At 41.1% G+C, this 15,510-nt stretch overlaps 1 protein-coding gene across 3 annotated transcripts in view; it reads left to right on the top strand.

The window, feature by feature from the left end:
- Positions 1 to 15,510, top strand: part of stan (Protocadherin-like wing polarity protein stan) — a 403,445-nt gene that overhangs the window by 305,274 nt on the left and 82,661 nt on the right. For all 3 annotated transcript variants that reach the window (XM_053779307.2, XM_053779309.2, XM_053779308.2), the window contains exons 3-6: positions 5,890 to 6,089; positions 9,326 to 9,475; positions 12,238 to 12,402; positions 13,682 to 13,817. In XM_053779307.2, the coding sequence (XP_053635282.1) occupies positions 5,890 to 6,089; positions 9,326 to 9,475; positions 12,238 to 12,402; positions 13,682 to 13,817 (651 nt within the window). The remainder of the gene's footprint in view (positions 1 to 5,889; positions 6,090 to 9,325; positions 9,476 to 12,237; positions 12,403 to 13,681; positions 13,818 to 15,510) is intronic.

Genomic DNA, 15,510 nt, shown 5'->3' with positions numbered 1-15,510 from the left:
TATGGGTAGAACACAGGGGTGGTTGTGTGGGTATGGGTAGTACACAGGGGTGGTTGTGGGTATGGGTAGTACACAGCGGTGGTTGTGTGGGTATGGGTAGTACACAGGGTTGGTTGTGGGTATGGGTAGTACACAGGGGTGTTGTGTGGGTATGGGTAGTACACAGGGGTGGTTGTGAGTGGGTATGGGTAGAACACAGGGGTGGTTGTGTGGGTATGGGTAGTACACAGGGGTGGTTGTGTGGGTATGGGTAGTACACAGGGGTGGTTGTGTGGGTATGGGTAGTACACAGGGGTGTTGTGTGGGTATGGGTAGTACACAGGGGTGTTGTGTGGGTATGGGTAGTACACAGGGGTGTTGTGTGGGTATGGGTAGTACACAGGGGTAGTTGTGTGGGTATGGGTAGTACACAGGGGTGGTTGTGTGGGTATGGGTAGTACACAGGGGTGGTTGTGTGGGTATGGGTAGTACACAGGGTTGGTTGTGTGGGTATGGGTAGTACACAGGGGTGGTTGTGAGTGGGTATGGGTAGAACACAGGGGTGGTTGTGTGGGTATGGGTAGTACACAGGGGTGGTTGTGGGTATGGGTAGTACACAGGGGTGGTTGTGTTGGTATGGGTAGTACACAGGGGTGGTTGTGGGTATGGGTAGTACACAGGGGTGTTGTGTGGGTATGGGTAGTACACAGGGGTGGTTGTGAGTGGGTATGAGTAGAACACAGGGGTGGTGGTGTGTGTATGGGTAGTACACAGGGGTAGTTGTGTGGGTATGGGTAGTACACAGGGGTGGTTGTGTGGGTATGGGTAGTACACAGGGGTGTTGTGTGGGTATGGGTAGTACACAGGGGTAGTTGTGTGGGTATGGGTAGTACACAGGGGTAGTTGTGTGGGTATGGGTAGTACACAGGGGTAGTTGTGTGGGTATGGGTAGTACACAGGGGTGGTTGTGTGGGTTTGGGTAGTACACAGGGGTGGTTGTGGGTATGGGTAGTACACAGGGGTGGTTGTGTGGGTATGGGTAGTACACAGGGGTGGTTTTGGTGGGTATGGGTAGTACACAGGGGTGTTGTGTGGGTATGGGTAGTACACAGGGGTGGTTGTGTGGGTATGGGTAGTACACAGGGGTAGTTGTGTGGGTATGGGTAGTACACAGGGGTAGTTGTGTGGGTATGGGTAGTACACAGGGGTGGTTGTGAGTGGGTGGATGATGGAGACAGCACTACGGGTACGAGGATCAGTCTTGGGTGGCCAGGTAGTGCAAATATTGGATGGATGGAATGGAGTGGTGGGTCGGTGGGAGGGGAAAGCAGGTGTGATGGCCGGGCAAACACTGAAGACAAATACTGAAGACAAACAGCGGGCGTGATAATACCTTTGTTTATGGGGGAAAAAATGGATGTAATGGCGTGGCTTGCTGCTCTGTGTTACTGTCTTCTCTTCCTCCACCCCTTGCTGTGCATCTTATTTGCTTTAATAAGTTCTTTATTCTTGCTTTATTAGCATTTCATTTTCTTGCTGTTAAAACACAGGAGTAGAGCGTACTAACGGGCCTTACCCTATGTTGCACTCGCCTAAACGTATTTAGCTCTACCGACCAACCATTACCACTCAGGACTCTGTCTAACCTATTTCTAATATCTGAAAAATACCTGATAGATGTTTTCGGGGTCAACGATCCATCAGGCCTCCCGGTGGATCAAAGTCTAATCAACTAGGCTATTACTATTGGATGTCCCAAGTTCAACGTACGAACCACAGCTGGTCAGGAACTAATTTGAGGGACTTATCAAGTTCCCTCTTGAAGACTGCTGAAGGTTTGTTGGCAATTCTCCTTATGTACGGAGGAAGGGCGTTGAAGAGTCGGGGATCTCTGACACTCATCGATGTCTAAGTGTACTTGTCGCGCCCCTGCTTGTAAATGGAGGTATTTTGAACCGTCTGCCAAATATCTTGTTATCATAAGGAGTGATTTCAGTGTTCAGGTTTAGGACCAGTCCCTCCAGGATTTTCCAGGTGTCCACCTACACTACTGACCAGTGGTGTTCACCTACACTACTGACCAGTAGTGTTCACCTACACTACTAACCAGTAGTGTTCACCTACACTACTAACCAGTAGTGTTCACCTACACTGCTAACCAGTAGTGTTCACCTACACTACTGACCAGCAGTGTCCACCTACACTACTGACCAGTAGTGTCCACCACTACTGACCAGTAGTGTCCACCTACACTACTGACCAGTAGTGTCCACCTACACTACTGACCTGTAGTGTCCACCTACACTACTGACCAGTAGTGTCCACCTACACTACTGACCAGTGGTGTTCACCTACACTACTGACCAGTGGTGTCCACCTACACTACTGACCAGTGGTGTCCCAGTGACCTTTCATTCAACTGTTCTTTCAATAAATAAAACTTTTCAACATACATAGGTTCTAATAAAGTAAATATGGCTACAAAGTTATTTCTATATACTTGGACTGATTTTGTCTACATATTGTTTTAGGTACCCCTCCCCCCTCCCCCCGCTACTTCTCAGGAGTTGCTGTAAATGGTTGAAAGAATCATTTTCTTCCTCCAAGCTTTGTGTTTATCACACTAGAACACTGATCCACTTGTTTGCTGTATGTGAAAATTTGTGTGGACTGCCTCCAAGTGAGTCGCCTACCCTGGCAAACTCTGTTGACACCGAGCTCTGAGGTGGGTACCTCAGCCTCACAAGTGGCTTATAGGACAGATTTTCACAAATGATTGATGTTGCAAGAAACTCGCCTGCATGCACGTATGAAGGACTAACTTACTTGGTGTTGCAGCATATATCCTGATCTTCAACTTCCCTAAGCTTAGCCTTAGCCCCTCTGGACTTCCCCTCAGAAACCACGTGCAACCGGGAGCCTTAATTCCTGCAATATTCAATCGTTATTAGTGACCTGCCTGCACCTCAGAAATTCCTATATCCAAGAGGGTATGTATCCCCTAGTATAACTATGCAGACACGGACACTAGCTTCCAGACTTACGAGAGACACTGGTACTTACTGGGCATGCTCTGCAAGCTGCAACACAGGCCCACAGATCAAACTCACTCACAGTTCTCACCAGACACTGGCCAGAAATCTATGAATTAAAGTGGAGGTCTTGTCTTACTGTATGGGCCTGACGGAGGTCATCTACAGTACATCGAGGTGCCTCTACCAGATTTCCCCAGGTCTCAAATGTGAAGACATGTGGGGGGCGCCGTCTGCTGATCACAGCACATCTTGTCCAGTTGGTGTCTGCCTTAAGAAGGACGCTATTGTGTCTTTGAGACCCGTGCCTCGTCGTTCAAGCTAGGGCTGCCAGTTCTCCCTAGCTAACTTAACCTAGTGTTTGCCTACATTATCGGCCTATTACTACCTATGTTAAGGTCTTAGGTTTACATTATTATTATCTACAGTTGCCTCAATGATCCTAATATTAGTGTACTACCAGTAAAACTACCTACTCCTTCCCTGAAGGGTAAATCTGTAACTTAAATAGTACCTTCATCCACGCCAACTCGGGGAGAGAAATGTGGTTATGTTCGGGGAGAACGCTTTTTGTTTGGGTGGGTTTAAGGGCCACCCAGCTCAGCTGTTCCATTACGGCCTTGCTGGGATCCCTTGGTTCGCCGTGTCTGTCCTGTGGAACTTTAATTCAAAGTTTATTCTCTATAAAGATTACAATGTTGAATTTACAGAATTTGGTTGTTGTGTGGTTTACATGTAGTTAAATAATGATTACAGAGTGTACCACTAGAACGCCTAGCATGGCTAGGCATTTCGGGCAGACTTAGTTTAATTCTTTATTTTAAAATATTACAAATTATGAGGTAAGTTGGTATTATGGCTAAGTGACTAAATACTAGTTTGTGAGTTTAGCAATGTGAATCCTTTTGTTTTGGCACAGTACATAGTTTCAGTATTGGAGTATCATAGGATTCATTATTTTAAGATTGAGATTAATATTTCTGTTTATGGTCAAATGGGTGAGTGAGTGTAAGTGTGAACCACCAGGTGGTATTCGTGTAGTTAGTTGATGGGGTGTATCAGGGAGATAAGATGTTTTCTAATGGTAGTTTTGAAGGTGAAGAATGTGTCTGCAGTTCTAGAGTTCTCAGGTAGGGTATTCCAGATTTTAGGGCCTTTGACATACATTGAATTTTTGTAAAGGTTTAGTCTGACACGGGGAATGTCGTAGAGATGTTTGTGTCTGGTGTTATGCCTGTGGGTTCTGTCACAACTATCAAGAAAGCGTTTTAGGTCAAGGTTGATATTGGAGTTTAAGGTCCTGTAGATGTAGATTGCACAGTAGTAAGTAAATAAATTTCCACACTGTAATTCCTTAAAAATTCGTGCAAATATTGGTATGTGCAAATGCCCTCCGATCAGTTTTATATAGTTAGTTTAATATGTTTATTATGCACCCCATACCCATCCTGTGGGCGGTAGTCAAAAGATTACAGAGGTACATAATTGGTCCAGGGACTGGACTCCAAAGTTTTGATAGCTGAGCAAGTTACAAAGGTAATGAACTAGATCTGGTCATAATCATGACCAAGTTACAAAGGTAATGAGCTCCAGGTAGAGCTGGTCAAAATCATGACAAGTTTCAAAGGTAATGAATGATAAACACATTATCACATGATTACAATCATAGACAAATTACAGAGTAATGAGCAGTTAACAAACATAGCAGGGAATTCATCCATTGCCCCAACAACAGATGTTGCTAGGTGCCTGTCTCTCCTCGGTAGACAGCCATTGCAAACAGCAGCAAGTTGCCCCGGGATCTGCTGCTTGCACAAGCACCATCGACCCTCCCCAAGAGGTCCAAGAAGCCAGTGACTCCGTTAGCAGCCCGATGGAGAGCTCCCCTAGGGACATGTCAGCGTCCTGGTGGACGCCAAGTTGATTGAAGATCCCAGGCCCTCGTGTGCACGGATGTTGAAGCTTGAGGAACTGAGTACACACTGCCTGTGGCACACCTGACAGCTACCTCGCGGTCGAACTCCACGATGCTGTCACTGTAGTGGAAGTTCCTGTGAGCCCGGCACTCCCTGCAGTGCCATCGCTGACATCGTGGGTTAGGGGAGAAGTACCCTCTACAGATGGGGTGGCTCTGGGAGTTGGGTGGGTGAGGCGGGGGAGACGCGCAGGGGTGAGGCGTTATGAGAGGGTCACTGTTTACTACACACGCCCTCCCCCTCCCCCTCCCCCCCAGCAGAGAGAGGGGGAGGTGCTGACTGGTCCTGACTCAACAACACCAAAGCCTCTAAAACTGCACAACACTTCAACTATTTACGCTGAAACGATGCACTGGAATGTCCGTTCGCTGCTCTGGTATCTTCTCAAAGCATTCACACTGAGTTCTGTTAAGTAGGGACCTGGTCAGCCTCTTTGACCAGGAGCTATCTTTGAAAATCCCGCAGCTAGCCCGCTACACAACCTGCCGTGTCGGCCATTCTGGTTTATACAATCCATGGGATTGTGTGCGATAACTAGAGTAGTATGTCAAATATGGTCCACTTCAAGCATCATTTACTTTCTAGTACCTGTCACGTTGTCTGACTTTTTTTTTTTTTTGGGGGGGGGGGGTTATCCTGTGTAATTTACACTATGCATGATAGTTGTGCTTATGTGTACCTGTGTATAGCCCTTGTGGCTTAGCGCTTCTTTTTTATTATAATAATAATAATATGTGTACCTGTGCCTAAATAAACTTATTTATCAGAAGTGAGGAGATATAAGAGTTCAGAGGACCCTCTGAACTCAGACATACACCATCCCTATCCATTCTTTCAGAGTGCAGGTACTCTACTTCCCATTATCAACATTAATTAAAATGTTTGCTTTGTGTTTTTTGCAGATGGATTGAATGAGGTGACTGCTGAGATGAGTCTTCAGGTGAGGCTGGTGACTGAGGCGATGCTCTTCAACTCAGTAACAGTTCGTATGGCAGAGATGACCCAGGAGGCCTTCCTGTCTCCCCTCCTGTCTTACTTCGTGGACGGTCTGGCTGCTATCATCCCCTGTCCCAGAGAAAACATCTTCATATTTAACATTCAGGTTGGTTGTTTTCTTTCACGTGACGCTGCTAAACCAGGAAGGGTTGTTCATTATTATTAATCTCTTGGAGAAGTGCTAAAAACCGTATGTGGGAAGGTAGCTCCAAATTCAGCCAGCATAATTGCATCCTATATATTGGAATACTGACTATTTGCACGACTGTTACCAGTTTATTGGACAGAAATACAATGTGTTTACCTGTCAGACTGACAGTATGTCTGTCAGTCTTTGATAGACAGGTAAATCACCACCACCAGATGATGTAGACCAAACTAAATGTTAACTTTGCCTGATAGACAATTGTCACACCTTACGTTATTATTTGCTGGAATGCGATGTAACTAATGAATTTAGAGACAACTCAGAAATGTTCAAGAAATGTAAAAGTATTTTATCCACAATGGTATATTACCAACCATTCTGACTTTGTTCACTAAATAACCCATGACACGTTTTTTTTTTTCTGTGTGACCTAATTCATGTCTACATAAATAACTCATTATAATTGTAACCAGATATATACATGTAAATAGTTCTTTACCAGTGTAATTTGTTCAGTTATCAAAACTTTGTGGCCCAGTTCCTGGACCCATTATGTACCTCTGTAGTGTTGAGGTACAGTTCCTGGACCCATTATGTACCTCTGTAATATTTTGACTACTCTCCACACCATGAGTATAATACAGTTATTAAAGTAGACTGATAAACAGACTGTGTACAGTATGTTTGTATGAATGTTTGGCAGACTGTCAGTCATCCGTCATCACTGACAGACAAGCTGTCAGTCTAACAGCTATATTCACATGCAGATAGGTGTCTGACAGGCACCTGTCTGTCACTTGCCTGTTACTTTTTATTTTGGGAGATAAGACATAATGTGTCAGTCTGAATGTATTATTCAATGACTGTCTGTATGTATGTATATGTCTGGCTGACAGAGCAGCTCATACATGGATAAGACACATGTGCAACCTTTGAATATCCTTATTGTGGATCATTTTTACCAGCCAGTGACTTTATCAGTATAATACAGAGAATAAAACTGGAGGCCTTGGAAGACAAGAAGAGGTAATTTGGGATGATCAGTCCCTAAAGGCAATGCTCTCACTTAACACACAGTGTCCATAGTTTGATCTCCAACAGGGATGGAAACATAGGTATGTTTTCTTTCACCTGTTGTCCCATTCACCTAGCAAGCATGTACCTGGGTGTATGTTGACTGGTGTGGGTGGCATCCTGGGGGACAAGATTGAAGGATCGCAATGGAAATAAGACAGACAGTCCCTCGATGATGCACTGACTTTCTTGGGTTATCCTGGGTGGCTTACATTCTAGGGTTAAAAATCCAATCAAAATCTTAGCCTTGATGAATCTGTTGGAGACGTTGGAAGATGGGAAGTAGTGTTTCAGGCGATCAGTCCCTTGGCTTTGAAAGGTACAATGATTCTGAAGAATCTAAAGTAGATGCTAAAAGGGTGGAAACTTGCATATGTATTGGAGATAGGTGAGGTGAAGCTGTTTAGAGACTGTGTCACAGGTGGGTGGAGACCACTAGTGGATGTTGGTCCTGACAAAAGGTTAGGCAAGTGTTAAGAGTTGTAGAAAAATTTTCTCTACTAAGATTCCAAGAATTCTTCTAAAGCTCTAATACTTGCCTAGTCTTATGGCATGACCAACTTCCATTAATGATCTCCACCCACCTGTGACACTGTCTCTAAGCTGCTTCACCTCACCTGTTTCCAGTACATACGTTTCCGTCCTCTGGCATCTACTTCAGATTCTTCAGAACTGATGGACTTAATACACCTTCTTTCAAGACTGAAGGACTGATCACCTCAAACTACTACTTCATATCTTGCAAGGCCTATGCACTGATCTGGAGTTTTACAACTCACTCACCACAAGTTCAATCCCTGCCTGTGGTATGGTTTGGACTGATAAAGCTATGTGTTGCACAGTTGTCTTATTCATCTACTTGATGGTTTTGTGTATTGTAAATATAAATCTTGTACCTCAATGGAAATAAATTATTGAGAGTGAGGCTTAAACACATAGCAGATGAGTTCTAAAATTTAGTTTAAATTGAGTGATACTGACTGAGTTTTACACTAGAGATATTATTAGGTAATGTATACAACCAAAACTAATAAAGCCCACCTAATATAAATTAGCATAATATAACTTAACCTTACTCTGGTATAAACCCAGGTAATGGTTACTGACAAATGATTTAGAAAGATACATGAAGGAACACTAGGACATATTTATTAAAAAATGTTTCAATGATGGGACTTTAATCACTCCAAGGACACAGGACCAAAACAGTTTCTAATAATTATGTATGTACTAGTGCTTGCTCGTGTGTCTTTTTTTTTAAACCTTAACCTTACTCTGCAATCAGTGTTTCTTAATATCTGGTGCATCTTTATTTATATTTGGTGTGATTGTCCAGGGCCGCAGCTCTGAGCGTTGATTGGCTCTTGCCAAAAAGAAATTATTATTTTCACTATTATCCCCCAAAATAACAATTTACCCAAGAAATACATTAATTGTTTATTCCATGTGTCCAGCCTTTAAGCAAACTGCAGTATCCTGAAGGAGTGTGTAAATAACTTGCATACATTATAAAATATACAATAATGTCTGATTTCCAGAGGAGCATCCTTCAACAATATCCACAAGTAAATACATATTGCCACTATGCATGTGACTTCAAGACTGTTGTGTGTGTGTTATGTATCACAGCTAAAATCTTAGTAAAGATTTACTTATTCGGTCTTAGGGCAGGACCTGAGAACCTCAATGGCAAAGCCACACTGCCTGGTTTTCTTGGGTTATGCTGGGTTAATAATGCAAAGAATGTCTGTTTCTCTACCCTGTCAGCAAAGTTCATTAAATGCATTGAAGTTCTTTAAACACAGACCATTAAGGTGTGAATTAATTTGGCTCAGAGATCTTTCTTTACTGTAAAACAAATTACAATTGTCTCTTATTTTTATGGCATATCTTTTGCCAGGGAGACTGGGTTTTTATAACAGTGTGATAGCCACTCTGCCAACTAGTCCCTGTAATGGGTAATTTAACTACTATATAAGGAATAGGTGGCAGATTGGTTATCACAGGTTTAGCAGCTTATATGGTTGTATTATTTTATTCATATTTTCCTTTGTACCCTCCACTGAATTTTATTCCCTGCTTCCTTGTTGCTGCTGGTGACTGGCGTGATGACACCACAGGACGACACTGACGTGGAAGCTCGTATCCTCAATGTGAGCTTCTCTGCTAAACGACCTGATGTTCCTGGAGAGGAGTTCTACCCTCCCCAGTACCTGAGGGAACGGGTCTACCTCCACCGTGCTGACCTTGTCAAACTCTCTACTGTCCAAGTCAGTTTCATCACTTATTAATATTCAGATTGTTCTTCACTTTAAGCTGCTTAATCCTTGCATGCTCTAGCCTCTTCTGTCAAAACATTCACATAAATCATTGTATCCAGCCCTACTTAAAATGGTGGAATCAGAGCCCAAATCTCCAAAGAAACTCATTTATCCTTAATGTGTCTTCAACTCATTTTCCAAAAATAACTTTTTTTTCCTCTTCCTCCATCAAATTTTATTTATCTTTGGCCTACACACTCATCATCCAGATCCCAGTATATCCACCTTCATTTTCTGTACACTACAAATTCCACACCAGCAAGTTCAAATGCTTAAAATGATGTATTGAAAATACATCTTACGAGATTTGTAAACATTCAGCCATATTTAAATTTTGTATCTCCATTATCCAGGATAGCAGATCTTACCTTCCAGCCTGCAATGAGCTTGACCTCCATCTCAGTCTTCAGAACCATTGCACAATACTATACACTTCTGTCTGTAAAATCATTTGTATATTTCCTGAATAAAGCATATCTTTACACCTCCAGAAACACATGCAGTAGATAGCTAGTACTACTGTATATACAGTACATACTTGAAATGCCTATTATTATTTCCCTGGAAAGAATTTATTGTAAAAGTTGTCATGCACATTTAGGGATGTTTTGTACATGAATAGAAATGATGAGCAAATAAAATTATTCCATCATCTCCCTTTATATTTGTTTATAGCAGATATTTACAGAATCATTTCTTAGACCCAGCTGTATGAGTTTATGAGTTGTACACTTAAACGTTAGAAATTCTATTCAAGTAAATACATACAGCAGACCGTCGTTTAACTCGGTAGTTACGGTCCTGAAAATGCCATATTAGACAAAACCGTGTTAGACAAACTGAAGAACTTATGGGAAAAATAGGGTGACGTTCCTGTGAGCCCCCAAAAAGCCAAACCACTTTTTTTTAGAGCACCAGATCTTTCAAAATAAAAGTGACTATGTAATTGTAGTGTATTGTTGTGATATATTACTGCTTAAGACTACAAATGCAATAGAAATAATAGCATTTCTTACCTTAAGTTATGGGTAATGGTGTTTGTGGATGATTGTGAAGAGAGTGGATATGGATGGTGTGGCCCTACTGGGCTGAGGTGGATGGTTGTTGGCAGAAGTGGATAGTAGAGGTTCTGGTACTGAAGTTGATGGTTGTATTGGAGTGTGCATAAATTCTTTAATGGATTTCTGGGCTCTTTTACCCTGCAGTACATTATACAGCTGATGGTAAGGCATCATCAGCTTGTCTAGACCTCATTTCAAAGCACTGCTTCTAGATTTGTCAGGGTCTTCTTCAGTGAAAAAGTCTGTTAGTTTAGCAGCAACATGGAACTGCTCACGTAACTGCTGCGATGTTAACTGTTTTTCTTCAGGTTCTTCATCATCTGTTATCTCCCTCCCTTGTATATGTGCATCGAGCTCTGCCAACATTTCCTCTGGACTCCCGTCTTTATGACATCATCTTCTAAGAGCTCATTCACATTTTCTTCATTCATATCTTCAAAACCATCACCTGGTAATCTCCTTGCCAGCTGAACAATTTCCTGAACCTGACTCTCAAGCAAGGGAAAACCAGTGAAAGAATTAACTACAAAAGGCCATAACTTTCCCCAGCCTGCATTTAATGTTGATTGGGGCACTTCATTCCATGCACTCCTAGCATAGCTGATGGCATCTGCAATGTTAAATTTATTCTAGAGGCTTGGTACTGCCAGGCTGGAGTCAGAGTCCATTGATGCAACTAGTTTTTTCATAACTTTTTTGTGTAGTTACACTTGAATGACTTAATAGCTCCCTGATCCAGTGGTTGTATTTGTGGGGTCACGTCCAGCAAAGCTTGTGGATGAGTACGGAAATTATCAAGAAAGAAGAGTGCCTTGAATACGAGGTTCTTGCTGTGCAGGTAAAACTTGACTTCAGGAATAAAGTGATGTTTAAACCAGGCAATAAATATTTCCTCTGTCATGTGACTGGTTTGACCTCCAAATTACTGATAAGGTGTTTTTATCTACACCTTTCAAAGCACGAGGATTCTTAGAGCAGTAAATAACCATGGGCTTACACTTGAAATCACCTGCCGCATTACTGCAAAGGAGCAAGGTGAAGTGATCCTTTGCTGTCTTGAAGCCCGGTGCATTTTTCTTTTTGCTGACTGATATAGGTTCGTGTCGGCATTTTTTCCAACAACTCTTGTCTCGTCAACATTAAACACTTGATGATGAGGGTGGTGTGGGTGGCTTAGGGAGGCGGGGGATGCAGATAGGTCTTCCCCATTGACACAATGGTGTAACCCATTAACCCACAGACCATCCTGCCCGGCATGCAACCGCGCACTCAAAATTTTTTCCCCTCACGCAAACGTGTTAAACTAATTTTACGAAGTGTTAAACAAAAATATGCTGCAATTCTTCACTCGTGCTATAACAAAAACGTGCATGACAAAATCATGTTAAACAATGGTCTACTGTATATTCTTTTACAAAATAGCAATGCTGTATTATAATGCCAGTTTATCATGCACTGTTATGAATATAATGTCATAGAGTACTGCACTCATTTTATTTAATGTGAATCTGTTTATGTGTATTATCATTTTAGTTTAGTTTGCCATAAAACAGCAGTTGACATATAATGTAGTCAGCATATCTTGTAAGATAATTTGTGGTAGGTGCAGCAATGTTTATAGGCAACTTATCTTTATGATTTTTGTTGCAGGTGTTGCCATTTGACGACACACTGTGTGTACGAGAGCCCTGCCTCAACTTTGAGGAGTGCCTCAATGTTCTCAAGTTTGGTAATGCTTCTGGCTTCATATCCTCCAACAGCATACTCTTCCGACCCATCTACCCCGTCAACACTTTTGCTTGCAGGTGCCCTAAGGTATGACCACCAGTACCACAAGTATTATTAATATAATTTTAAGGAAGCACTAAGCCTCTAGAGATCATACAGTGTCTAGGGAGTGGTAGGTAATTAGGTTTGACCTAAGGAAAGGATAGGTGACTCCAGTTAATTCATTGAAGAATCCTTCACAACATCATCATATCAGATGCCCTAAGGTGGTAACTTATTGATATATGTACATGTGTTTTTTTTTTTTTTAACACTAGCCATCTCTCACTGAGGCAGGGTGGTGATATATTGATATATCATGTTCACTTGTTGAGACATATATCATGACTGGTGCTTCCAAGTAGGAATAGTGTAAAAGGTAGGATATGCACCTTCAGTGCTCATCATTAAAATATGGTGACCCCCCTCTAAAAAAAAAATCACAAAATAAGCCATGCCTTGTTCTTTCAAGTTCAAATTTAAATTTTTATTTCTTTTTATGCTGTACAAGGATAATGTAGTTTACATGTGATAAAACATTGTTAGTCACAAAAGAAAGCCTCTAGTATGCACTGCATTTCAGGCAAACTAATCATAATGCTTGAAGACTATTTTAGAATTAGACATGGTTTATTAAGTTGGATTTTTTATACAGTTAACTACTATTATATGTACAATGAGAAAGGTAGCTCAGTGAACAGTAGTACAATTTTTAAAAGTTTGACTTATTATTTCAAACAGATTCAATGATTTCTTAAGGAAAATTTCTTAAGTAGTTAATTATAATTATATGCACAATAAGAAGGCTAGCTAGGAAATGATTAACACACATTCTTCAGGGTTTTATGGGATAAATTTCCCCATATCTTGATTTTCTAGTATTTAAATCTTGATATTTATTCTGAACCCCATGTGTCTTAGTTAATATATATATATATATATATATATATATATATATATATATATATATATATATATATATATATATATATATATATATATATATATATATATATATATATATATATATATATATATATATATACATATATATATATATATATATATATATACATATATATATATATATATATATATATATATATATATATATATATATATATATATATATATATATATATATATATATATATATATATATATATATATATATATATATATATATATATATGGTGCTTTAAACAAATTGCAATATAGAAATATATAATGTTTCCCTTTGAAACTAATCCTTAAGATTTTTTATAGTGTTTAACCATGCCTTATCTGTGACACAACACATACTGACTGACAGTACATGTGTTGGCAGGGATTCACTGGGATGCGTGAGCACTATGAGTGTGACACTGAGGTCAATCTATGCTACAGTAGCCCCTGTGGCAACCATGGCACCTGTATGCGACGTGAGGGTGGCTATACCTGTGTCTGTCTTCCTGGATACACTGGTAAGTCAGTGTAACCAAGTTTTAACTAACAGCAACAACTTATTTACCAAATTTATTACAGTTGTAGCCTAGTTACAGTTACTAGGTCTTAAGACTTCAGGAGTAAAAACATGTCTTAATAACAAGTCATTTAAGAAGTACAGTGGACCCCCGGTTAACAATATTTTTTCATTCCAGAAGTATGTTCAGGTGCCAGTACTGACTGAATTTGTTCCCATAAGGAATATTGTGAAGTAGATTAGTCCATTTCAGACCCCCAAACATACACGTACAAACGCACTTACATAAATACACTTACATAATTGGTCGCATTGGGAGGTGATCGTTATGCGGGGGTCCACTGTACTATATTAGACACAGTACATGAATATAGCTGAGCATCAGTAATTTGGAAAAGTTACGATATTCAGATTATTGATAATTCAGGACAGCTGATTAATATACACTATTTGTAGGAACATCATGATACAGTATAAGTATACAAAACATAAAAAAATACAGTACTACATATATAAAAAATGGGTCTATGGAAGAATGAGGTAAACTATAGAAGTATCAAAAGGGAGAAATGTGGGTGGTGTATTAAGGCATCTGAGGTGACAAAAATCTTTATTCATGATGGTAATGAAGGAAAATGTACCAGAGCATAGTGATACCAACACTTGTATGGGCATGAAGTTTTTTTTTTTATCACACTGGCCGATTCCCACCAAGGCAGGGTGGCCCGAAAAAGAAAAACTTTCACCATCATTCACTCCATCACTGTCTTGCCAGAAGGGTGCTTTACACTACAGTTTTTAAACTGCAACATTAACACCCCTCCTTCAGAGTGCAGGCACTGTACTTCCCATCTCCAGGACTCAAGTCCAGCCTGCCGGTTTCCCTGAATCCCTTCATAAATGTTACTTTGCTCACACTCCAACAGCACGTCAAGTATTAAAAACCATTTGTCTCCATTCACTCCTATCAAACACGCTCACGCATGCCTGCTGGAAGTCCAAGCCCCTCGCACACAAAACCTCCTTTACCCCCTCCCGCCAACCCTTCCTAGGCCGACCCCTACCCCGCCTTCCTTCCACTACAGACTGATACACTCTTGAAGTCATTCTGTTTCGCTCCATTCTCTCTACATGTCCGAACCACCTCAACAACCCTTCCTCAGCCCTCTGGACAACAGTTTTGGTAATCCCGCACCTCCTCCTAACTTCCAAACTACGAATTCTCTGCATTATATTCACACCACACATTGCCCTCAGACATGACATCTCCACTGCCTCCAGCCTTCTCCTCGCTGCAACATTCATCACCCACGCTTCACACCCATATAAGAGCGTTGGTAAAACTATACTCTCATACATTCCCCTCTTTGCCTCTAAGGACAAAGTTCTTTGTCTCCACAGACTCCTAAGTGCACCACTCACTCTTTTTCCCTCATCAATTCTATGATTCACCTCATCTTTCATAGACCCATCCGCTGACACGTCCACTCCCAAATATCTGAATACGTTCACCTCCTCCATACTCTCTCCCTCCAATCTGATATTCAATCTTTCATCACCTAATCTTTTTGTTATCCTCATAACCTTACTCTTTCCTGTATTCACCTTTAATTTTCTTCTTTTGCACACCCTACCAAATTCATCCACCAATCTCTGCAGCTTCTCTTCAGAATCTCCCAAAAGCACAGTGTCAT

This window comes from Cherax quadricarinatus, chromosome 29 (assembly GCF_038502225.1).
Source record: "Cherax quadricarinatus isolate ZL_2023a chromosome 29, ASM3850222v1, whole genome shotgun sequence".
Lineage (NCBI taxonomy): Eukaryota > Metazoa > Arthropoda > Malacostraca > Decapoda > Parastacidae > Cherax > Cherax quadricarinatus.
The sequence above is the reverse complement of the archived record's forward strand: the minus strand, read 5'-3'. Positions and strand labels throughout refer to the sequence as shown.